The sequence below is a fragment of the Pelodiscus sinensis genome, chromosome 9 (genome assembly GCF_052426305.1).
Source record: "Pelodiscus sinensis isolate ZL-2025 chromosome 9, ASM5242630v1, whole genome shotgun sequence".
Taxonomy (NCBI): Eukaryota; Metazoa; Chordata; order Testudines; family Trionychidae; genus Pelodiscus; species Pelodiscus sinensis.
Genome location: NC_143060.1, coordinates 35,926,499 through 35,952,590, shown reverse-complemented (window position 1 = coordinate 35,952,590; position 26,092 = coordinate 35,926,499). Strand labels below are relative to the sequence as shown.

The window sequence follows — 26,092 nt, the reverse complement described above, 5'->3', positions numbered from 1 at the left end:
ACACAAAGATAAACACGTGAGTGAGCGGAGGAGCTCTGTGATGACGTGTATTCATCCACTCATGCATATTACCACTGTTTTCAACAACTTATACTGCCACACAAAGTAGTCTGCCACTTGATTATTTTCATGTTGTTTTGGGGATGGCCATGTTATTTGAAAAACGTTCCCTAAAGAAAAAATCATGCTATTGCGAAAATGTGTTAAGCAGGCACATGTTAAACAAGTAATTACTGTACCTTTTCTCCATGCCCTTTCAGAAATTCTGTTTATTTTCTGTATTCCCTTGTAGGCCTAGACTTCTGTTGGAATCCCTTCTTTAGGAAGGTTGAGGCTGGTGTAATGCTCTCTTGTTGTGTTACTAGATTTGTTCCTCTTGTGTGTCAGGGGTGGGAGGGAGGGCTTGTCGATTGTTTTCATTTGGCTAGGTTTGTTTGTTTGTTTTTCCAGACGTGATTTTCAGCCTTGTCATTTTCAGCAGGTGCAGGCCTCTTGCTAGGCAACCTCTGCAGCCCTTTCATTTAGAGATCAGAAATCTGAGCTCCCCTTGCAGGTTGCAGTGCTTTTGGTTTATCATCTTGTTCTCTAACCATCAGCTTAGTGGTTTGACCTTTTGCCCACACTATTTCTGATCAGCATTTACCAAGGTTTTCTTAAACGTTTTTGCAGAACTTTGCAACTTCAGGGTATAAATGTTAACTCTTTAATTCTTCACTACTGTGTTATTGTCTATGGTCTGCTGCTGCCTGGCAGTTTGGGAGTAAGTTAATCCATCAATTCTGGGTTAGAAGTGCTGAATTATAGACACTTCAATGTAGGTAAAGATGACGTGTTATTCATACAGTAAATCAGAGTTTTATATTCCATTTTGTTTTGAATAGTTGGAGAGAAATAGTCACCCATTTTTCTTTTGCTCTGCAGGTCACATTACATTTGAGTCCCATTTCCTCAGTGCACATTCACCATAAGCCTGTGGTGTTCCTACTGAATTCTCCTCAGGCCCTCACCTGGAGGATAAAATCAGAAAGACTGGCATCTGGAGTCCGAAGATTTTTCCTTGTAAGTTTACCAAGTCCTCTGCCGCTCGGTAACACAACATGTGGAGTAAATGGTATTCATTTTGAAAGATTTTAAGCATATCTTTAAAAAGTTAACAGAAGATCAAATTTCAATGTGAGACTCTGGGGAGCAATTATGGGGCATGGGAAAGCAGATTGGGGAAGTGCCTAGTTACTTGTTATGTGAATTAAAAAGAAACTTGTTTTGTAAAATTTACAAAAGTATGTGAACAGTTTGAGAAGTTGTGTAGTGAAGGACCTATCACCAATCCTGATGAGAAGTCTTGAATGTACTAGAATGCTAAAAACATCAGAGCAATAGGAAATCTCACGAGTAGCTGCTAATTGTGTGGTCTGTCAGCAAAATACAGGTGTGTAAGCTAACTTCTCATGTGCACAATGCAAAGTTTATTTCTGACATGAGGTTTTGTTGCACTTCTGGGGAGGACCAAACAAAGTCTAAAATGAAGCCATAAGTGTTTCTCAAATGTCTGGAACACTGATTACATCACAAGGACCAAATGCTACCTACTGTTTGTAATTCATGTTCTTTTAGTTTGCCAGGACATTAGAGTTTGCTATTTGTAGTCAAACAGACTGGTTGTTTGGATTAGATTTTTAGCAAATGACATAATGTCTAAGGATGAGTTTTCTCTATTAGAATTGCAGCTTTGCTATTTTCAATTATAATCTCAGAAGTAAACATGATTATTTATAGCTGCAGGATATCCATCTGGGTCTTAGATTTGCTTATAAAGCACAGCTGTCAGTGGTGGACAGTATAGTGGTGCACTGCCTAGTGGAAGCTTCTGGAGTCATTGTGCCTCAGACAGGTAAAATGCCACCAGGAGTACAAGGTGGATACGATACGCTGTGTACTTTCCCCTGCAGCTGACCAGCTACAGTGCTAGATGCTAGTAAGCCTTGAATCCAGAGAAATGCAAGAGCTGCTATTGTCCTCAAGCCCTGTTGCTGGTACAGAGAAGAGGAAAGTTTGAGCCCTTGATATTTTCAGTAGAAGTGTCAAACAATTCAAATTAATTGCAATTAATTGCACTGTTAAACAATCATAGAAAACCATTTATTTAAATATTTTAGATGTTTGATTATTCTACATTTTCAGATATATTGATTTGAATTACAGTATAGAATACAAAGTGCACAGTTCACACTTTATATTTATTTTATTACAAGTATTAGCTCAGTAAAAAAAAAAAAAAAAAAGCAAAAGCAATCATATTTTTCAGTTCATCTATACTGTAGTGCAATCCCTATCATGAAAGTTGAAGTTATGAATGTAGAATTATGTACAAGAACTGCAATCAGTAAACAAAATATTGTAAAATTTTAGAGCCTGCAAGTCCACTCAGGATAGGCATAGTAAGAGTGGGCAGCGGCAGATATAAGGCAGGGCGAGCGGGGCGACTGCCCTGAGCCACACGCTTCAATAGGCCCCGCGCCAGGGGCGGACTGACCCAGCGGGATACCGGGAATTTCCCGGTGGGCCATCTGCTGAAGGGCCGGCCGGGGCTGCTGGAGGAGGAGGAAGATTGTGGAGGGGTGCCGCAGCCCCGCACTTCTGAAATTCCCTGGCGCCTACCAGTATGGGCCATGTGAGGCCAAGGGAGCACATGCGTGCTGAAATGCCGCGCATCAGCTGAGAGGGGAGACGCCCGGGCATGGCGTGACGTGACGCCACAGCCCAGGACTTTAAAACCGCGCAACCCAGCATTGCACTGCACGGTTCAGCATGTAGCCTGGGCCGGGGCCGCCCTGCACGCTGGAAGGCAGAAGGTGGATGGCAGAGGAAGGGGCTTGGGCTGAGGAGAGAGGGGGCAGGTCAGGAGAAGAAAGGGGAGGAGAGACAAATGCCTGGGGGCCAAGTGGAGACAATGAGGAAAAGGGCAGGAGGGGAGGTGTTAGTGGGAGGGGGGGATAGGGTGATGCTGAAAGAGGAGAGGGTAAGAGCATTGGGGGCTAAAATGGGGAGGAGGAGGTGCTGGGAGAAGGCTTGAAAGGAGGGGTGGGCGTGAGGAAGGCGTGAATGGAGCAAGGCATGTGTGAGGGCACAGGGGCATGAGAGGAATGGTGGCAGAGGGTGGTGAGGGGATGGGCATCAGGGAAAAAGAGGGAAAAGGGTGCACGGGCAGTGAGGGAAGGGAGAGGCACCAGGAGGGTTCAGGGTAAGGGAAGGTGCAGGTGCCAGGGGATTCTGGGGGTGAAGCAGAAGGGCAGACACCTGCAGGGGAGGGACCAGCACCAGAGGAGAGAGGCAGGGCAGGTGTGTAGAGGGAGGTGTTAGGAGAGGGGATGAGGAGGGGTAGCCCACATGATCAGAGTGGGGCTACTGGAGGAGTGGGCACCGAGGGGGGGGGTTTCTGTTTTTTCTCCAAAGGGGGGGCCCTGTGATATTGTGCTGCCCTGGGCCCCGCAAAACTCTCATCTGTCCCTGAGAGTGGGCCTAGGATTTCAGTTGTCAAGATCTAACCTTTCATTTTAAAAAAGTTGTTTCCATCACTCACGGTCACAAAGAAAGACTTGAAAGTATGAACAGAGCATAACCGTTGCCCTCCACTGACAGCCTCCGGCAGAGGGAAGAGCAGCAGCCTTCTGAGCCAGGGAAGACATTGCCAAGTCTCGCATATGCTGCCAGAGTAAACCTGCTATGGGAAGAGGGTGGGATGTTCCATTGGTGGGGCCAGGCTTTCCTGTTAGGACTCTGTGGAATTGATTCCCCCAGGTAGGAACTAGAAGCACCTTTGGGCTCCTTTCCTTCCCTAATGTAGGAGTAAAAATGGTTGTGTCTTTCAAACACTGTCTATCAAGTTCTTGGTGGCACCAAAAAATACTTTACTAACAGCAGGCTCTGCAGCACATGACCCTCCCTTTCTATGGTCATATGTGGGATGCCAGAGAATTAGTTACCAGTGTTGACATTAAAAGAATCATCACTGAGCATCTGAGCTAATTTAGTCACTGGGATGAATAGCAGGTGCTTTGCAGATAGGAATCATTGCATCAATTTATGCCTGCTCCACATGTGCAGGGTGTTCTCCACAACCATAAGGAATTGATGTTTGGGACTCTTAGTTTTTTAAATGGAAATTGAGTACCTGGAGAACAAGATGAGTGCCATGTCATTAATTCAGCATGACCTGTCACAGTTTGAGACCTGCAGTATCTCCCAATCCAGCATTTCATTCTCTTCTTCTCCCTGAATTGTTAGGGTCCGTCTCCATTGCAGTTAGCCTGGGTATGTCTTGCCCCAGATGTTATATCTATCTACCTGCCTGTCCACATACTTAAACCTCTCACCTCAGCTTAGTGATCATTTAAACATTTGCCTTAATGTGGGGATGTGAGGTATAGCTGGGTTCTGCTTTCACTTGGGCTAGTAACCACCTACTTGGCAGTGAGGATGTAGACTAAATCACTGGAGTTCCGTTAGTCCTCCTGTACCTTCCCACAATTCTTTCTGTGTGCCATGAAGGGCAGTCATATTCTCCATGATTCACAGAGAAGGAATCAGAACAGCTCACCTCACAGCTACACACAAAACCATGGGTTGTGCCCCTCAGAAGCTTCAGTGCCTCATATAAGGAAGTAAAGCATCAGTGAAGGCACAGTAAGTTAGGTTTGATATTATAATGTGGCTGCTCAGAGCCAGGCTAAGCTAACCTTGGTGCTCTTGATCCAGGATGAATCTGCAGTGAAAGATGCACCGTAGAAGCTTCTACTCTTCCCTCTCTGGCTTTCAGGCTTTGGAAGTGCTTTGAGTGATCCTTTTTTCAAAGTGAACCATGGAATGGATATACACAGTGTTTCTAGCTCAGGGACTGAAAAATACCCTTCCTCCTTGGCACAACATCCAGCAACATCTGTCATAGTTGTAGCTCAAGGTTCCATTAGATGTACGATGAAGGATACATAAATAGTCAATAATCCCTGTCCTTGCTAGTGACTCAGTAAGGATTGCAGTACTGCAATCTCTGTACATAGTGCTGTACAACATGGTAAGTGGGCCAATTTCATCATACTCTCATTGGTTTTGTATATTCCTTTTACTACGCTCTTTTAGTAACGATATCTTTGTATTTTTTTTCCACAATTCACAAAATATTTAGAAGGGTAGATTGTGGCTGGGGATTGGTTTCTGCTGACAAGGCACTCTCTCTGTCTGAAATAATTCTGGCTACCTCGGAAACAGCAGCAAGATAAAGACTGGAGTTGTGGGCAGTGAGTCAAATGATGAATTTCTATATGAGTCACAAAAAAGTGAATTCATGATGGCTATTGTTTTTTTTTAATTTGCATGATGAACAAATTGCACTGAGATGTAATCTTTTCAAACACTTGGTTAGCAAATGAGTTTTAATTGGGTTAGAAATAGTTGTGATTTTTATTAGGAGAAATATTGTAACTGATTTACTTTATTCTAAAAGTAGTGAAAATTAGCATATTTATGGATATTGTGTAGTTTGAAGTCCTGTGATGCTTTGCATCCATTTACCCTGGAGATGTAAGTTAAAATCCCCAGTTAGGTCACAGATCAAAATTAGGGATGTTAAATTTAGATTTACTGGATAATCTAATAGTCAATGCAATTTGCATTGACTGTTCAATTAGTCAGTAAGTGCACCTCTGCCTTTGAAGTGCAGGGCTGTTGCTACACTTCAAAGGTGAAAGTGCTGAGGGAAGCACGGGGCCAGCAGTGAACTCAAGCAGTCCCTCGCTGGCCAGGTGCTAGCTGCAGCGTTTCAAAGCAGCAGGGCCTCATGGAGCCCGAGGTCAGCTGGGGACAGTGACCGCATGGAGCCCGGGGTCAGCGCTGCCTCTTTGAAATGCTGTGTGCAGCCCAGGGCCAGCTGGGAGTCCAGGCCCTGGCTGCATGCAGTGTTTCAAAGCGGCAGTGCTGCATGGAGCCCAGGGTCTGTCCCCTGGCTCCATGTGGCACTGCTGCTTTGAAGCATCTCCTTCTTTTCCTCCTCTTGCTGCCTCTTTCTGAAAGAGGCAGCAAAGGGGGGAAAGTGACTAGTCGACTAATCATTCACATCCCTAGTCAAAATGTGTTTGGTCCTGCTTGGATATTTTCACACATCACAAAAACACCACACAGTTCAGCAGTTCTCTCCTCAAGAGTTCCTGGATTAGAATATCAGGATTTTATAGAACAGAGTTCGGGTGCATTAGTACAACTAGCACATGGGCTGTTTGTCTTGTATTTTTCATGAGCAGGAATCCCATAGAAAAATTAGAAGGAAGAGGGAAAATCATAAGTAAAGTACATGCTCCGAGGATTCAGATGGCCAGTTTCAGATGCCTGAATATTTATACAAGCAGTTCATAAAACCAGTAGAAAACATCAGTGCTACAGCACACTGGAGGGGTGAATGGCAGAAGCTTCCCAAAAAAGCAAGCAAACAAACAAAAACACCACCCAAAAGTGTTTACTTTTACCAATAACAACAGAGCACTTTTTTTGTGGTGGTTGTTGCTTAGTGATTTGTTGCAAAAATGTGTTGGCCAAAAGCTGTGGTTTTTATGGAATTGCCTAACAGGTGGGCTTTACAGGTATTTTTTAGCTGATGAACACTTTTATTACAAGAGGCAACCCTCCCTCTGGCTTCTAAAGTGTAGGAACAGGTTTGCTAAGAATGTGAAACATCTTAGTGCAGAAATGAAACTTAAATTGCCATAGAAAATTTATACTCAGTTCTTTGTGACTTTCTGGCAGGAAATCATCATGTGTAATTATTTATAACTGTTCATTAAGAACCTGATCCTTCAACTCTTATTTTGAAAGGTACTTATTTAAGTAATCCTAGTAAGTAAGGACATGAGAGCCAATATACAAATGAGTAACTGTATTCATGTGACCAGCCCCAGTGATTTTAAAGGGATTACTCATATCAGTAGAGTTAGTAAAATGAGGGGAGGGAAGTAGAGCATAAAAAAAAATGTTAAAAGTGTATTTTATCTGTTGGCTTGAGATTTTAAACAAGGAGGGGAGAGTACTATGGTGAAAAAAAATTAATTAATTCCAAGATAAAGCTTAGTAATTAAAATAATTTATACATTTCTGAAGGGGGGAGAGGGAAGCTGCGTACTCACAATTTCTGCCAAAAGTTGGTTTTTTCTCTTTACGTGACCAAAAAAAATGGCTTAAATATTTTGGGTCTCTGCCACCAAACCACAGGCAGTTGTATGGTTTGCACTACATTTTGGATGACTGACAAAACTCACTGAAAAACAAGTGTTGTTTGTTTTCCTGTACGTAGTATTTAACGGGAAATCAGGAGACTAAATTTCCAATCACTTGTTAAACAGCCACAGATGTGAGCAAAGTGCTCTGCTAGAAGAAGAGTGAGCTATGAAAGGAAATGCAGAACTAGTGATAAAAATGTGTATAAATAGTGCCCTTTCCTGATTCCATGAAAATGCAGTTGATTTGCGGTGTCGGAAATTTGTGCTTAGAATAATTTAAAAGGACATTTACAGTGTACACTGGATTGTAGGTTTTTAAAAATCTCCATTGTTTTTCCACTCAGAAGCCTTAAAATAATTCTCCATTCTACCAGCTCTGCCCTTTTCCATTTGGCAGAGATGTCTCCCACACAAATATTTTGAAAGAACTTCAGCATAATATACTGGTTTAATTAGAAAGTGTTCAGTTTCAGTGACTTCTGTAGGGCTTTATCGTGCCAGAAAATTGCTCTGTAAATTGTTGTCATATGGACACATTCAGAAAACTACAGAATATAGGGGCTACAAAACTGGAGTTTTATTGTCGTTTCATGCACATCAGGTAGGAACTCAAGCAACTCATGCTGTTGCTTTTTTTAAGTTTTTGGCAATATAGATGATGGATTTATAGGGGTAGGGAAAATGGACAATGATAGGTTAAATATATATTTAGAATCTTATGGATTATCCAAATCAGATCAAATTTTGCAACAAAATAAATCTGATGTAAGCCTAAATCTCAGTAGTATTTCTTGAAATATGTGGATTTTTACTCAAAAACTGTTTCACAAAGGAATTAGAGAAAGGAGAGGCAACAATTCAGTTAAGCTACACCAACTGTTGACCATTTATGTACCACATGACAAACATATCTATATATTACAGTGCCACTGACATCCCAAAATATTTTATAAACTTTTATAATATGCAAACACCTTTCAGCTATATTGTGTATCACTTTGGATTTGAACCAGGAAGGAATCTTTGGAACAGCCACTTTATGCAGCTGCATAATTCTTCAGCATATTTTATCCAATCTAGTAACATAGTTTTATCCAATTTTGCATCCTGCCTCAGTTTTCCCTTCTAGGACTCTATATCCAGTTGCTTGTAGAATTATGTTACAGTCCTTGGGATCTAGTTTATTAAAACAATATAGTCAAATGTCAGCTTAAATCAAAATACAGCTTTCTCCCACTCAAGTTACGTCAGCCTTTTGCTGCACTCAACAGTTTTCTAAAACCTAGGTCTTGCTCTATAGCCAGGCCTTTTCATATGGCTGGTTTAAAGAGCCTCTGTCTATATCTCTGTTTTCTCTGTATCCTCTTAGGTCTCTGCCTTCCTGTGACTGCTCAAGCAGACTCTCTCTCATACAAAATCCCACTCCTCAACAATATTTCCTCTATTTTTTTCCATACATGTGCAGAACAAATTTTGTTATGTGCACCAAGGCAGGTGGGGTTGTGCACCACCAGTAAAAACACATACTGCCAGCTGTGAGCGCTCTGCTAATTAGCTAGGTGGCACATGAATCTCTCCTGAGTGGCCACCCAAGCACACAGCTTACAGGGAACACTGTCCCTCGGGTAATGTCAGGTGACAGGATGTCTTACTTTTAGTACTGCCACTCAATATATGCACCCTTGGCATGACACTAAGCCAAGATGTGAGGGTAAAAAGGAGCAGCCATGTACATATTGTGGAGTGAAATGTTGCACCCATTTTCTTCTCCTTCCAATGAGAAACTAGAAAGGCTGAAGTCATCATCCTCTTCCCTTGTAACATCTTGGCTCCTCCTTCTCTTCTCTTGCTTCTGTGGCTAGGTTTATTATGCAACAAGAAACTGGTGGTAATGGATATTTCCAGGAGAAGGCTCCTGCATCCCACTAAACTGAGCCTAGTGATTAATGTGGAAATAATGAATCACTACAACTTGTGTTAGTCATTGATTCCAGTGGAAATCATACAGCTGTAGTGACTTGCATTTCTGTGTCTTAATTCTCTCCTCCTTTTCTTCCTACTAAATTAAAACTAGTTCATAGAAAAATTTTAGTAGATTCTGTTGGAAGCCTTCAACTGGTTTATTTAGTTTCCGTTGATCTTTATGTGCATTCATTTGAGCAAGTTAAACATGATGTCAGTTTAAAATACTATTTCCCTTTCAGATAAATTAATGTGACGGGTGCATGGCTAACTGCATCTGATTAATATAAATAATCTCCCACAAAGATAACAAACCTGTGGGGCAGAAGGAACCATCTTGAAAGTGTAAATGCTCCCCATTCACCAATGCAATATTATAACATTTTTAAAGTGGGGTATTCAAGTTAATGTTGCCCCGAGGAGCTATTACTTGCATAATAAGTTGTCACTCATAAGTTAAGACAAGCACAAAAGGACCTTGGCAACATTACAAGGACAAATTTTCTATAAGGCTGCATAACTCTCTGAAGAAACATACACAGGATCTTCTTTAGGATCAGGGATTTATATATTTTTGGTTCTGGACAATCAAAGGAAAACCTCAATCCTTGTTGCAATGCGAATTCCCTTATGTGATCAATACACTGTGCAGTAAGACATTAGCTATTCCCAAACAGTTCTTGTTTTCTGTAGAAATTCTCTCTAAGCCCCAAGATTGGATAATTTGGGGGGAGGGGGAGAGAGAATTAAATATTGCATGAAAAAAGGGATGTAGCTACCCAATTCTCATGTACTTGAAATGAAAAATAGCCTTTTCTGTGGTGATTAAATTTCCTCATCAGTATCTCTTGGGCCTGCATACTGTTTTCCCAGATTTAGGCTTTCTCTACACTGAAAAGTTTTGGCAATGAAAGTTATGTTGACCTGCAAAAGTCACCAAAAGTTAAAACTGGTCAAACCTATTTTTTTTGCCACCCATTGTTGACATTTAATGGCCATGCTCTTAGCATGCATGTTGACCGAAAAAGTGAAACAGTGAGCGCAAGCACCCCACAGTGCATCGCATCCCCTTCAGTTGGTAAGTACTATGGGAATGTGCAACATAATGCTATGAATTTTGTGAATGTGAAAAATATCCCATCAGCCACCTCTTTACTTCCTGGGCTCCTGGCTTACTTTCATGTCACTTGAATGACAGTCCTTGATACACCTGCTGTGAGAAATGATGGATCTCACAATTCTCTCCCATATTGTGTTCAATGTGCTTAGGACATTGCAGCACCAGAGATATTTATGCATTTAATAGCAGAGGACAAAGACTTGGATGCAGATGACACTATGAGTGACAGGAACAGCACTGACATTGCATTGGGCTGTCAGAGATCAGCTGTGCGCAGTTGACCGTCGCTTTTAAGTTACAGAAACCAGCACTGACTGGTGGGATCGCATTGTCATGCAGGTGTAGGATGAAGGACAATGGCTACAGAACTTTCAGGTGCATAAAGCAACCTTCCTAGAGCTGTATAATGAGCTGGCCCCTGAATTGCTGTGCAGATACCTGAATGAGAGCTGCTCTCTCAGTAGAGAAGCATGTTGTTGTTGATTTGTGGAAGCTGATGACTCCCAATTGCTACCATTCAGTTGCAGATCAGTTTGGAGTGGGGAAGTTAACCATTCAACACTATCTCCCAGCAAGACTCTATTGATATCTATTGTACATTGATGCTCTGTTTGGACATAACGCAGATCCAGGCAGGGTTTAGCCAGCTCACAGAAAGACAGTCTCCATTGACCCCATGCCACCATACTCCCACCATGCTTGCATGAGCGACTTTCCAAACTAACATCCGTCCCCAGTACAATACACAGTGACTTACTGCTCCACATAGTCTCTGCTTCCCTGCCCCTGGCTGAACTAAATCAACCTACCTCCTCGTGCTGCCATAGCCCCGCCTCCACTGGCTGCACTAGAGCATTTTACCACGTTGGGTGGCCACTAACTGGATTACCCCTCCACTACCTACATGGCAAATTATCCTGCATCTCTTCCCTTTCTTCATGCTCCATTTAAGGCACTAAGAGTCCTCACAAACATCAGGACTTGAGAATAATTCCCTGCTGCCTGGTGCACTAGTTGTCACTGGGTTGACTCTACGCTCTTCATCTGTTTCTGTCTCTTAGTCAATAACTTTGTGCCTCTGGGAGAAAGTCTTTTTGATTCTGTGCTATCGAATGTATCTGATGTGAGGTCCTCACCCAGCATTGCATCCAGTTGTTTATAAAAATGAAATGTTGTAGGTGCAGCAGCAAACCAGCTGTTTGCTTCCTTTGCTTCTGGTATACCTGCCAGAGTTCCTTTATCTTCGCTCTGCATAGCAGGGTGTCTTGCTCCTAATCCTTCTCGCACAGGGCTCGAGAAATGTGACCAAACGTGTCCCAGTTCCTACGGGTCACTTGCAGCTGTGATTGCACTGTTTTTTTTCACTCATATACCGATAAGATCCAAAAGCTCTGCATTGCTCCAAGCAGGAGTGTGTTTTGATAGATACCCATTTCTCTGAGAAGACACCTTGAGGACTACTTCACAATGAGCCAAGAGGACCACTACAAGATGAGCCAGACACCAGAAAATGGATTTTTAAAATTCCTGGGGTTTGCAGGTGGGAGGGGCACATCTGTTAATGTGGCTGCAGAGCAGCAGAGTTCAAAGTGCTGGCCAAATTGGCTAATTAGGCTTTGTGGGAAACATGCTGGAGATCAATAAACTCAACAAAAAACCTACTGTAGGATTACATACAACTTGATTGTCAACAATAAAGAAATGGGGAGAGACACAAGTCTCGTGCGGAGGGGTAAGGTTTGTTTTTTTTTTTAGCCAAAAGTGTATGTTTGTCATGTCACAAAACGGATTCTCTCTAGGTTTTGTCACCAAAAACTTACAAGCATAGACAGGGCCTTAGCGTGTAAAGTTTGAGCGATTTCCCCTTCATTCCATCAACTGAGAATATTCAGTGCAATCAACAGGAGAAGAAATGGTGGCAGTAGAGCTGAGTGAGGGTATTGGAAATTACCACATCAAGAGCAACAGCATCAGATAGTGTTGGGAATACTTTTTCCAACTTATAACTGTGAAGCCTCTGAGTGAGAAGACAATAGCATGCCTGACATGTTGTTTTGCCAGTCAACCAATTGAGCTCTGTAGTGCTTAGATAAACACTATATAAATGAGGTTTTAATTTTAATTTTGGTGCACCTGCATGTCCTGGGTGCTTTAAAGAGTAAGGCTACTTTCAGAGAAATTGGTTCTATATGGTAAGCAGTTAATGTACAAAGGCAGGTGTTGAAACAGAGTGATGGTTGCTTTTTTCCCCTTTCTTTTGGAAGAGTTTGTTGAACCCAGTCCAGAAAAAATAGTGTGGTTGGCTCACTTAACCTAGCCTTAAGTCATTGTAGTAAAAATTCCAGCATTGGCAAACAAAGCAGAGTATGGATCGTCTTTTCAATCTGAGACTAAAATTTTATATGCTAACTTTTGTGCATGATTTTAAAAAAGTGAATGAAGAGGTTAATTAACATCTCCACTCTATAACAAACCCTAAAAACATTTATTAGTTGTTTTGCCATCTGTCCTTCACTTAGTTTCTACTAAGAGGCAGGATCTTTAGATCTTATTGTCTGCTCCATTCCCACAGGAAGACATTTGTCATGCCAAAGAATGTTCCAGAGTGTTTTGAAGTTTTAATTAGCAAACAAACAAAAAATCAAATTAATTTTGAGGAGGGTAAACCTATGTAGTTAACAGATATTGTATTAGTTGAAACATGTTGAAAATGCAGTGAAAAGTGCATTACTGTAAGCTATTGAATATTAATATATTTCTATTGCATATTAATATATTTCTCAGCTCAAAAGTATTCTTCCTCTGCATAGAAAGTTCTCAGCCAACAATGAATCTGATAGGCAAACATCAGAACAACATGCCTGCACTAAAATGTTATTTGAAATGATATAATAACTTAGTACCTTAGGGTATGTCTACACTGTGGGGCTATGGTTGAGGTAAGATATGCAACTTCAGCTACATTAATTGCATAGCTGAAGTCAAAGTACCTTAACTCGGCTTTTGGTGCTGTCTACACAGCACGAAGTCGAAGGAAGAACACTCTCTCCCTTTGACTTCCCTTACTCCTCATGAAATGAGGGTTACAGAAGTCAGAGTAATAAACCCGTTGCTTCAAAATTATTTTGAAATAATAGGCTTGCTGCTGAAATAAGCATGCAGTGTAGACATAACCATTTCTATCTAGAATCTCAAAGTGTTTCTGTTAGGAGATAGATCAGTCATTGCTTACAGATAGCCCCCAAACTGAATCAAATACTTACCAGTAGCCACACCACACCACACCACAGAAACACTCAACTACAAATCTATCCCTGCAACAAACCCTGTTGCAGCTCTGTCTGCATATCTGTACAAGTGACATAATCACAGAAACAAATAAGAAAAAACATCAGGAGCTCATACAAGTGCACATCCTCTAATGTGACATATGCCATCAAGTACCAGCGATGCCCCTTTGCCATGTATATTGGTCAAACCGGACAGTCTCTGTGCCAAAGGATAAATGGACACAAATCAGACATCAGGAATAGTAACACGCACAAACCTGTATGGGAACATTTTTACCTTCATAGACATTTAATAATGGATTTAAAAGTAGCCATTCCACAAAAGAATTAATCACCCAATTTACAGAGGGAAACAGCTGAACTGGACTTAATTTAAAAGTTTGACAGTGTCAATTTAGGTTTGAATAAAGATCTTAACTGGTTAATGCACTACAAAGGCCATTTCCCCACCTTTGATACTCACATCTCCACATCAAATACTGTGAATAAGACACATCCATCTTGACTTAATTATCTTCATTAACACTGGTCCTACAATTGACAGGTAACTTCTTTTGCTGTTCTATATATTCTGAATTCTGTAATTTCCATTCCAACTCATCTGATAAAGTGTGTTTTACCCACAAAAACTCATGACCTAAATGTTAGTTTCTAAGGTGCCACAGAACTGCTCATTATTTTTACAGTTGCTAACACAACTATGCTTCTGAGACTTTTCTTCAGTATTGTGTAGCATAATTACGGTAATTTGGGGTATTGCTGATAGTGGTAAATTCAGTTGTATATTGGTGTCCATTGACTTCTGTTCTAAAATCATAACTGATGAAGGCCCTGATCCTGCAAACATATGAGTGCTTAATTCCACACTTACAAAAATGGTTTTAAGTGGGGGGGTCGGAACGGAGGCGGTTGCAAGTCAGGGGCCTCTTGTAGTTGTCAAATACATTTTGGGCAGAGTCTGTTTGTCCCCTTGGCTATGTCTACACTGGCGCGATCTTGTGCCAGAGATATGCAAATGAGGCTAAGCGTGAAATATCACCAAGCCTCATTTGCATATCGAATGAGCCACCATTTTTGTGGAAGAGGCTCTTGCACTAGAAGGAGCTGTCTACACCACCCCTTCTTGAGCAAGAAAAACCCTCTTGCGCAATGCCACTACGCTGATTATTTTCAGGAATAATGGCATTGTGCAAGAGGGCTTTTCTTGCGCAAGAAGGGGCAGTGTAGATGCTCCTTCTAGTGCAAGAGCCTCTTCCGCAAAATGGCGGCTCATTAGATATGCAAATGAGGCTTGGCAATATTCCATGCTTAGCCTCACTTGCATATCTCTGGCGCAAGATCGCGCCAGTGTAGACATAGCCTTACTGTTTTTCCCTATGGTATGCAGAATTTCCTTTCTGACTTGAGAACTGTGCTGAGCTCCTGGATCTTATGTTGCGCTGAATATAAGCTTTTGATAAAACTGTTTTATGATAATCGTATGAACAGCAACAACTAAAGATCATTTAGAGTTGAAACAGATGTTAGTCTAAATTTTAAAACAATTCTGGCAAGGGAATAAAGGATTCCTAAGCTGTTTAATGTGACAGGTTTGGTCAAAATGTACTCTGAAGTGCTAGGGTCTTCTCTCTTCAAAACAGAGTTTGTATAATCTGTTCACTTTATCTTTGCAAATAATTATTAATAATGGTAATATATCAGTGGATGTAGGAAGGAATATTAGAAGAGTTGAACATGCTGGAACATGTAGGCTGTTTTTTCCGCTTTGCTGAGTGTTCTAAGCAGGTTGGTTTACCGTGTCCCAAAATGATACTTTTAACAATAGTCCCCCAATTAAAGTTGTTAATTAGTTGCTGTTGGTTTTCAATGATGGATATTTAATGTTGTAAAAAGAACTGACTTTCGTTTGTTTCTTTGAATGAATTTGTTGATTAATTTTGCTGTTTATAAAGCTAGACACATGTAAATGGCTATTACTCTGGAGCATCATGCACATAAATAATGTATAGCAGAGATTAGAGATTGATTGTTTATTCATTGCTCCGATTATTATGTTGCAAGCCGCATTAGACTTTCAATTCAAAACCAGAGTGCATGTAAATTCCATCAAAAGAGTTTAGAATGAATTAAAGCAAAAAAGATGGTAATGGTGCAGAGTGTAGCCTGTTTGGATTCCTTGTGTTAGGGAGAAAAGGCATCTCTCTTGCACTGGTACATCATACGGTCATTTCTGAATACATTACTCTTCGTCCAGTCATGCATAGTGATGGAGAGAAGAGTCAAGACTTTACACCTCCTGTTTCTACTAATGCTCTGCAGCATCAGAGACTGTGGTAAACCTGTTGCAATCTACTTTCTCTTTGAAGCTGTAAGGAGACATCTGGAGTTATCTCCCTCACAGGCTGGGGCTTAATCTTACTGCCACTGTCTAAATCTTTGTTTAAATGTAGTTGCAACTCAGCTTTATGCATTGAGATACAACCAGTGTTGTTATAAGACACATCTAAGTCTTCTAGGTCAAAGTCAGTACTATAAAGAGTTTTCTAATTCATTCAGAACAGATTATTTGGACCAATGGTTTGTTGATTTAATTGTCTGTGGTATATGCAGGACTATACTGCTATGGAAAGTATACAGTCTGAAGAAATCTTAAATCTGTCTCCTCTTATCATTGCTCTGCCCTGCTCCAGCATCAGTTTCCTGCTTTCCCATAGAATGAAGTTTCCTAGGCTGTAATCCTTTTTTGCAATGAGTATCCCCACATGAAAGAAAAGTTATCTGTCTTCCTATATCTCCTACAGCCCCCCTTCTCCCCCTGCCATGTTCCCATTAGACTTGACTGGATAGACTTTGCTGAAACCGGAATTTAAAAGAGCCACATTGGTAGACTATGTGGATCACACATCAGGCCCCAATCATCAGTCACGTTGGAAGAGCACAAAATATAGCCTAGCTGCCTTTGTGCTCCTCAAGTCCTGAGCCAGTTATGTGGTAGTCCAATCTGAAAATGTACATTAGGGCCACTTATAGATTCTAAATAACACTAGTTGCCTGTGGCCTGCCTCAAAAGAACAATATGATAGCCAGGAATTGCCATGGTGCAGGGAAGTGTCCCATACACCAGTTTCCGGGAGGAGGAATTGCAGTGCCAGTTCTGCGCCACCAGACGTTCCTTCCAGAATGGGATGATTATCTGGGACTAGTAATGCTGGCTTCAGGGCTGCTTTTCACTACGTGCATGGCAGGAAGCAGCCCAATGCAGGGGACAGTCTGGCCCTCTCATCTCACCTGCTCCAGTTTGATTCCAATGTTTATTCCACCAAAGTCCTATGATCTATGACCTATGAAGCCAGGCTTCATGAACTGGGCTTGTTTAGTTTGGAAAAAAGAAGATTAAGGGGGGACATGATAGCGGTTTTCAAATATCTAAAAGGGTGTCACAAGGAGGAAGGAGAAAATTTGTTCCTCTTGGTTTCTGAGGACAGGACAAGGAGTAATGGGCTTAAAGTGCAGCAGGGGAGGTTTAGATTGGACATTAGGAAAAAATTCCTAACTGTCAGGGTGGTCAAATATTGGAATAAATTGCCAAGGGAGGTGGTGGAATCTCCCTCTCTGGAGATATTTAAGAACAGGTTAGATAGACATCTGTCAGGGATGGTGTAGGTGGAGCTTGGTCCTGCCTTGAGGGCGGGGGGCTGGACTCGATGACCTCTTGAGGTCCCTTCCAGTCCTATTATTCTATGATTCTATGAAAGTCCAGGGGATTGCTTGGACTTAGTGTGACACAACTGTTCTGCTTCTGCAACTGAGGTATTGGAAAATCCCAAGGCTTTTCCACATAGCATCAATATAGTGGCATGCACTATTCTATTATTTTTAAAGTGGTTCTGAGTGGGGTGTCCATCGGAGCCTCAGAAAGTGCGGAATATTTGTAAGCTCTTTTGTGAAGATCTATACTTATTTCTTTTTTACATTTTGGACCAGATATTTTGATCTTCCAAACAAAAGCTCTTGTCAAGAAAGCAACATGAGCTCTTCTTTAATAAAAATGGCATTTTCATTGTGATATTTGAAATAATTACCTTTTGTCTAAACAGTTTTAAAAATTTGCTAAGTGAAGTTTAAAACATGCAAAGTTTAAGATAACCGCAGTGGTGGCAAATGTCACTTCATCACTTGCAATGAACAGATTTCTGTGACAGATTAAATAGCTTTTTTAAAAATATATATATATTTATGTATTAGGTAAATGTCAGATTTAAAAATATGTTTTGGTTCCCATCAGGTATCTCCAGGTTCCATTGTTCAATTTGAGAAGGGGAATTTCTCCTTGGCAGTGGAAATTAAGGAAAAGACTTTCCCTCGGGGAAATGAACATCTATTGCAGTGGGCCCAAAAGGAATATGGAGCAGTCACATCTTTCACTGAACTGAAAATATCGAGAAATGTTTACATCAAAGTGGGAGAAGGTAAATGTTTTTCTTTTAACATAACAGGGCATTATTGCAGAATGGTGAAAATGAGGTGCATTATAGTTTGTATTTTACATTGTGTCTTGTAATAATTAAATATAATACTCAGTATTTTAGAAGGGAGACATGGATAAAAAAATATGTGGGTAGAGGGGAACAACAAGTCTGAATATCAGGCCAAGTTTTAGGTTCATATGTAGGGATTTTAGTACCTATTTTGGGTTGCTGGGTTTGGCAGTTTTGTCCAGAATTCATCACAGGAGTCAAATATTTACGCAATTGCATTTTCTAAAAAGGTAAATGAATTGTGCTAACTACTTGCATAGCCTGTCCTCTTTAAAGCATTGATTCTCAGAAACTGAGGCAGATTGAAATTTATTTTTGCTAGCCAGAAAGTTACTGAGTTTCTTCTGTGTACAGGCAGTCCCCGGGTTACATGGATCCGACTTACATCAGATCCCTACTTACAAACGGGGTGAGGCAGCCCCGCACTAGCTGCTTCCCCCCAGCAGACTAGGGAGACGCGAAGCTAGCGCCCCACCCCCCAGCAGACCAGGGAGACGCGGAGCGGCTTTTCTCAGCAGACACCTCAGCTTGAGAATAAAGGACTGAGGGAAGTGAGGTGTGGGAGAATAAAACTGAGCTCTAGAGAAATGTTTGGCTAGAGTTTCCCCTACAATATGTACCAGTTCTGACTTACATACAAATTCAACTTAAGAACAAACCTACAGTCCCTATCTTGTACGTAACCCGGGGACTGCCTGTATTGCTTTATCCAAGAAATGAACAAGGACAACACTCTTTGCACCAAGAATCTTTCCTTTCTATCATCTTGAAAGATATGTAGCCCCTAAGTTGAACAGTCCTCAAGGAATCAGCCTGAATTAAAAGAATGTAAACTTTTTTTAAAGCTGCTTTTTTTTTCTGAATGCATTCTGAGAGAGAGTTGCTGTATTATGCTGACCTACAAGATGCTTACTGCATATACCCATTCAGTTAGCCCATCAGGAAATTCTTTCCACTGACAAAGGCAGTTGCACACCTCTGCGTGCTGTCATGCCCTACATCTTCCCACAGAGGGTGGGGAATGCGTAGAGCAGCTTTCTAGCAGGAATAATTTTCATGCAGGCCTGGATGATAGGTGGTGCATATAGAATACATTTGGCATCAGAAAAATTCAAGAATCATTCATTAATATGTGGCAACTCTCTCTTCATTTAGTGCTCTGAAGGCATAATCAGAGTTTTAGGTCAAACAACATTGGTTCCCAAACACAGTATAAATAATTCTGAGAGAAACTCTGAACATAGCCCAGAGATTCAAAGTGAGGGCTTTTTCTTCAGCACAACTGGCAGTGCCCAGGTATTGTAAATCTGGCGCACAATATTATCCAGCACTATAAGGCTCCTTACAGTACTGTTGTTAGAAATATAGCATTTACCAGAACAAGTGGGCTGCCTATTTCAGCAGTGCTGCTCCACCAGTGCTGGAGAAGATGAAGCTGCTTTGCAATTCACCTAGCCAGTTAATCAAGACTATGTGGAGAAAACATACTTTCCCAATGCCTGCATATTATCACGCGTTTCTGAAGCACGCGTCTTGCCCCCACGAATCAGAACATGCCTGTGTTGGTTTTATTCAAAACCTGCCAAATTTCTGTGGGGATTCCCCTGTTTGATTTCTTTTATGCTTGGCACCAGTCTAAGTCTTTAATGCCAGAGGGTCATTCAGAAATATATTTATTAGTTTATTAAACTCAACTGCCTTCATTGCTGCTCTTGAAGCATATCTGTGCTGGTGGTAGTTTTCTGTATGCTTTGGAGATAAACAATTAATTAGAAACTTCAAAATCTGTCTGAATTTGTGGGTTAACCTGCAAGTCTCCACTCAGATAAGCAGAAACTTGCTGCAGCTAAAAAATATTGAACAGCACAATTCAGCGAGGAATAACTAGATGAGATGGGGTTTGGCAAACAATCAAGATAGACATTTTTTTCAAGGAGTTCCTACACACAAGTTGAACTGTAACCCTGACTTGAGTTTTAGATTCAAACTAAAGGTTAGATTTTTAGTTATATTTTAGAGTTAGCTTTTAACTCCTGGCAAGTTATGAGAAGTGAGTCCTCAAGTGGGCTGAAGAGTGAAAAATCAGATTTCTTCAGAGTATGCATCACAGCAGTCAAATAGCAATTGCTCGCAGTATTCCTTTGCAGTATCCCTCCTTGCTAGCCTAAAAGGAGAATTGCTGAGAAACAAAATACTGAATTGGACAAAATGCAGCATACACTGGATGTGAGGTTTCAGGCTTTTGAGACAAAGGTGAGGCTACCCAGAGCACAACTAGCAAGCTGCAGATTGACTCCTGCAAAGTGTGAAGCGCCCTCAACTTCCAGTGGCTCTAGTGGGAGTTGATTCTGCTTGCCATGAAATAGGGCACCTGATTCTGTCACCTCTACCAGAGTTGATTTCAGAAGGACTGTTAATGTAACCTAATACTTCTCAGCATGAGTAAAGGAAGCAGAATCTGATCCAAGAAGAGCTCAGCTCTTCAGAGGTTCTGGCCCTAACTGAATAAATTTGTACAGAAATTTTAGTTTGTGGGCGGCGGGGGGGCAGGAAGATCGTTCCAAATGTAACTTTGTTGTTCTAAGAAAATACTGGTGAAGCAAGAAATAGCTGCTGAAGAAAGGGCGGACATTTAGAAAACCAGGAGAAGGCTAGGAGCATATAAATCATGGAGATGCCATACCTCAAGGATATAATGGAGCTGGCTGATTAGAGATCATATGGATTAGCGTAATCAGAATGCAGATAGACTATACTGAAATCCTTCACCAAAGAAATATATGTAAAATGGTGTTACTACATAAAATGAGGACAGACTCAAAAAAGAAATGAGGTAGAGAACAGTCTAATCACTGTGTTATCAGAGTCCACAAAGTGAAACTGGATTCTGTTTTTAGGGACCTGTCAGTGGAACTATTCTCAGAACAAAGCCTCAGCTGGCCACACAAGAGGAGAAATCCCTTTAATTATATTTAAAACTATGTTATTGATACCGATGTGATGACAGCAGTTCTTTATCTTGCCAGACTTAGGCTACCCTATTATGAAAAAAGTATGTTTTAGGACACAGACTGTACAACATGTTTATGGGATAAAATGTAATCGGGCATTGCAAGTGCAAATGCTAAAATTTCTATGTAAGATGGGGTCCAGGCATAGTTAGCATCAGTTAACAAATAGGCTGTTGCATGCTGTTAGTGTAGATGCTAATTGTTCCCTGAGTCTTTTAGTTTTGGTTTAGTTTAGTTCAGAAATCTTGTGAGAATAAGCTCCATAAATATTGGGGTATCTACACTGTAATTAATTTCTTTGTCTGTGATGTGTGTAGAAAGTAGAACTATACAATATGGTTTGCAGAATTACTGCTTTAGATATTTCATTGAATTAACATTCAAGCTTTTGCTAATTAATTTACAGAATTTTATAGTGAATTGTTTTAATAGATTTGGGGTTACTGTTTGATATCACATTCACCTCAGATATCCCTGGCCTGTCCCTTTCTCATGCCATCTGCTTCTTTTGAAGAGCCTTCCAAAATCCTCCCCACTGCTCGTACTGAAGAATTGCTGGGGCACAAGATCTCCTCAATAGGTTTAAATTTCCCTCAGTTCCATTTTAAAGCTGAGATTCCTGTGTTCGCTTCAACATTCTGGACTAGCAGTGTGCAAAAAAAGTTAAACTGCCAACATGAGTGATGGAGAGATTCTTCTGCTTGCTCCTGGGCTGAAATCCTTAACTTCTCTCTTACACCAGACAAGGCAAACTCCAGTTGGATGGAATCCTTAAACCTGAATTATAAACTCTTGGCAATAGTGATTTATCATGGAAAGATGATGCAAGTAGTGGCTCCTAATGCTATTAAGCCAGGGGCACTCAAACTGTCCCCAGTATAGGGTCACATTGTCCAAGAACTCAAAAGTAACACCCAATTCATACAGAATGTTTCAGAATGCAGCCTCTCTCATCTAAAATGGAGGAGCTGCCCACAGAAACTACAAGTCCCATTGTATAATTTTTTTTTTTTTTTGATCTGAGGAAGTGGGTCTGGCCCACGAAAGCTCATCATCTAATAAACCATCTTGTTAGTCTTTAAAGTGCTACATTGTCCTGCATTTTGCTTCATTGTATAATAGTACACCTTAATCCAAGCAAACTGGCAGAATGCAGATGAAGGAGCTGCTGCCAGTGACATTGCAGAACTCCAGTGGGTACACTTCGGCAAAATGCGTTTCAAGGCATCTGTATATTTTGACCAGAGACCATATCCTGTATTCTTCCAAGTACACTTCATAATAAATTCCATAGTATTATTGTCTGGAGATTACAGGACGGGAGCGAAATTGTAAACTAACTACTCCATAAATCATTTTAAAACACCAATTAAACACAATGAGAAAATTCATAAACTAAAAAGTAACGACCAAGACAGCATAGGGTTCCTTTTATCTTCTGTTATGGTCAGTGTCTTGGAAGATACTGGTGGCAAGAGTAAACAGTTTTATGAGGAGGAAAAAGAGAAACTACATGTATATGTCAAATAGCCAGTTAGAGAGAGGTAAAATGAAGAGCAGGGGGAGAGTGAAGTATTGGAAAGAGGCTCAGCATGAGGCTTCTTACTAGCGGTGGCAGCAGAATAAATTGATTGATTGATTGATTGATTGATTGATTGATTGATTGAAAGTTGTAGAAACATTGAATGAAGATGCCAGGAACAGGAATTGAGTTCTTTGCAGAGGCTAATGATAATGAAACATGTGGTGATCATCCATGACCTACTGAGAGACAGTTATAGCATGAAAGTATTGCAGTGCTGGGGCTGAGGATTAAATATCTATTATCTGCTTGTATATATTGATTTCATTACGGATCATCGTAGGTTCATTTTCCATCCTCTGTGTGAGGAGTTGGCAGAATTTCAGCTGCATTCAGGGCTCATCATCTGGCAGGGGTCACATAACAGATGTTAAGGGAGGGCTCTGATGAGAAGCCTGCTTAATTGTAATCTCATATATAGTTTTCATAGAAAGATTCTCTAGAGGAAGAAGCAAAGTGAGTATTCAAAGGCCGAATTGTGCAAGGGTGGGAAACGGAGTCTTTTTAGCTGGTTCCATTATGCCAAGGGATTGCAGGAGTGTCTGTGAAACTGTGCCAAACTAGAAGCATTTGAAGGATGATGTGTCAGCCATATCATGGAGAACCAAATGCTACATGTGGTGTTAGCTCAATTTCTTAATCTTTTGTGCAATTTTGCCTGCATAATACCCTGAGTTTGCTCATGCAAACTAAATAGCTGTTCATTATACTACTGATTTTGAAAGGATAGTCTTGTGGTTAGAGCAAAGGGCCTGTAGTTTGAGTATTATTTCTGTTCTTGTCACTAACTTCTTGTATGGCCTTGGACATGGCACTTACAACCTTTGTGCCACAGTGTTTCTATCTGTAAAATGAGAATAATGGCCTCACATCATATAATGAGGATTCATTCTGTGTTAAAGCACTTTGACTTCACTAGAAGTTCTGCAGAAACACAAAGTATTATTATGGAAATACTGAATGTAGTGTAACAGTCCCCATTTAAAAATCTGGCCTCAAAACTTTGCTTCTTTTGCTTTGCATCACATAGTTATAGAGCCACCATCACCCTGAAATCTCAACAAAATTTAAAAAAGTAAAATAGTATCAGGTACCATATTTGCCTTTGAACTTTTTATCTAACTTGTGATTTTATAAATCAGTTTTCCCTCTTGTTGTTCATACAAACAAGGGAAATGGAGTATATAGAGTAACTGTATGCAAATGCATGAAGTAATAAAACTGAGAATATATAGGGAATTCTTTTTTTGATTTTTTTATTCATTTTGGATGTTATGAGTAATTAAAATTTTTCAAAAGGAAGCACGTCTAGTTTTTATGTTGAAGGTATTCCTTTTTAAATATTGTCTCTGAATTCTATTCAGAAGAAATATTTTTAACCTAGTATACCAGATTAACTGTACTTTTATTCAATCTAAAGAAAGCTTCCTATATCTATCTTGTTTTAGATATCACTTTGCCACCCCTATAATTTACTATTCCTGTTTTCAGATGTCTGTGTAATTGGATATTATCAGGTATCAATTATTTGTAGTCTTCAGTAGGGATATGAGTGTGTACCAATTTAAACAATTAACCAATGAGCCTGGGTTACAAACAGAGCCCCCCCCATGCCTCTGTATCAGAGGGGGGCAGGGAGTGGGAGCCCTGCGCATGTCAGCTCCCACAGAGCTGCTTGTTCCCCACCCCCCACTGCTGCCTCCCACAGAGGCAGCAACACAGGAGCTGTGCAGGAGGGAGCTGGTGTGTGTGAGGAGCCACCTGCACCTCCTCCTCTACCCCCCCTACCCCGCCTCTGATATAGAGGCAACAGGGGGGACAGGTGGGAGGTAGTACACCTGGGGAGCTGGCTTTTCAGCTGGCTTCCATGGAGCAACCTGTCCCCCTGCGCTGCTGCTTCTGTATAAGAGGCAGCAGTGTGTGGGGGAGTAGGTGGCAGCTCTCCATGAGCACTGGCTTTTCCTGCTCTCCCTCATGTAAATGTGCAACTGCAGTAAATTTCAGTGGCTACCTGCTTACAAAATTAAACACATTTTAACATCCCTAGTCATCAGAGCTGTCCTGCATTGTTAAAATAGTAACACATTTTTTTCAAGGTTATTGGTGTATTATCCATACTTACATAATATGCACTTTATTACTATATCAGGATAACAAGGAATTGATGCATTTAAGTGGAGTGTGTTCTGGGGAGAGGTGTATATATGTACATACCTGTGTATACTTTTTTTTCCAGATCAAGTTTTTCCTCCAACATGCAACATAGAAAAGAATTTTCTCTCTCTAAATTACCTTGCGGGATATCTACAACCAAAGACAGCAGAAGGATGCCTTATGTCTGCCACTGACCAAGAAAGAGAGGTTCATATTATTGAATTAATCACTCCAAATTCCAATCCCTACAGGTAAACTGTGCACTAATTAAAGTTATAAAGTAGATTTGTGAGGAGTAGATACCTAAAGTAAAAATGCTAGTGTCTGTCAGAAATGAAATCAATGGGATTTCTTGATCATTATAAGAAAAAGTTGCAAAATCTGACCTGCTGTACTTCAAATTAGGTAGAAATCTGAGTTGTTTAGTACAAAAAAGATATTAGGTAAGGATGTTAAATTGCAATTAATCAGCTCCATCAACTACTTGATTATTAGATAAGGGGGGAACTGCAGAGCTGCAACAAGGTTAGCTCCTAGCCCTGGGAGATAATCCCGCCGTGCCTCTGCCTCTTAAATGTAGTAAGAGTCTGAGTCCCGGCTCACACCCCATCCCTCAGTGTGCCTCTGTTTCTCCGGCTCCTCCCAGCACTGGCTCCTCCACTCCTCCGCTGCCTCTTATAGAGGCAGCAAGGTGGGGGAGAAGTGACTAGTCGAGTAATGACTCGACTACCCGATAAACCTAGTCTTATAGGGTAGTCAACTAGTTGCTTACATCCCTAATATTGGAGTAGGATCCTGAACTGATGCATTCATTTTCCTATGTAGACTGTAAAAGTGAAGTGCAGTTCCTATGGGCCATATCTTGCCATTGTTATGCAAGCGGAACTCCTATTCAGTTTGGCAGAGAAAGAGTAGCAGACTCTCCTCTTAAGTGGTCACGATGAGCTAGATGGCACAAAGAAGCGAGGATTGTCTGGTAGCGAGAACTCCCAAATTGTAATCTTGGCACTAAGAGGTGACTTACCAAATCATGTACACTCTGAGAGTCACTTTCCCTCACAGTGTTACTGTCAAGATCATTAAGTTTATCTAAAGTGCCATAAAGATACAGGGCAAATTTAGTGGTATAGGTTGTGGGGTTTTGTTTTGTTTTTTAAAGAGTAATAACTTGTA

At 40.9% G+C, this 26,092-nt stretch overlaps 1 protein-coding gene across 11 annotated transcripts in view; it reads left to right on the top strand.

Moving 5' to 3' along the window:
* TGFBR3 (transforming growth factor beta receptor 3) overlaps positions 1-26,092 on the top strand; it is a 192,987-nt gene that overhangs the window by 125,385 nt on the left and 41,510 nt on the right. For all 11 annotated transcript variants that reach the window (XM_075936518.2, XM_075936514.2, XM_075936520.2 and 8 more), the window contains 3 exons: positions 922-1,059; positions 17,920-18,103; positions 25,002-25,170. In XM_075936518.2, coding sequence (XP_075792633.2) covers positions 922-1,059; positions 17,920-18,103; positions 25,002-25,170 — 491 coding nt within the window. The remainder of the gene's footprint in view (positions 1-921; positions 1,060-17,919; positions 18,104-25,001; positions 25,171-26,092) is intronic.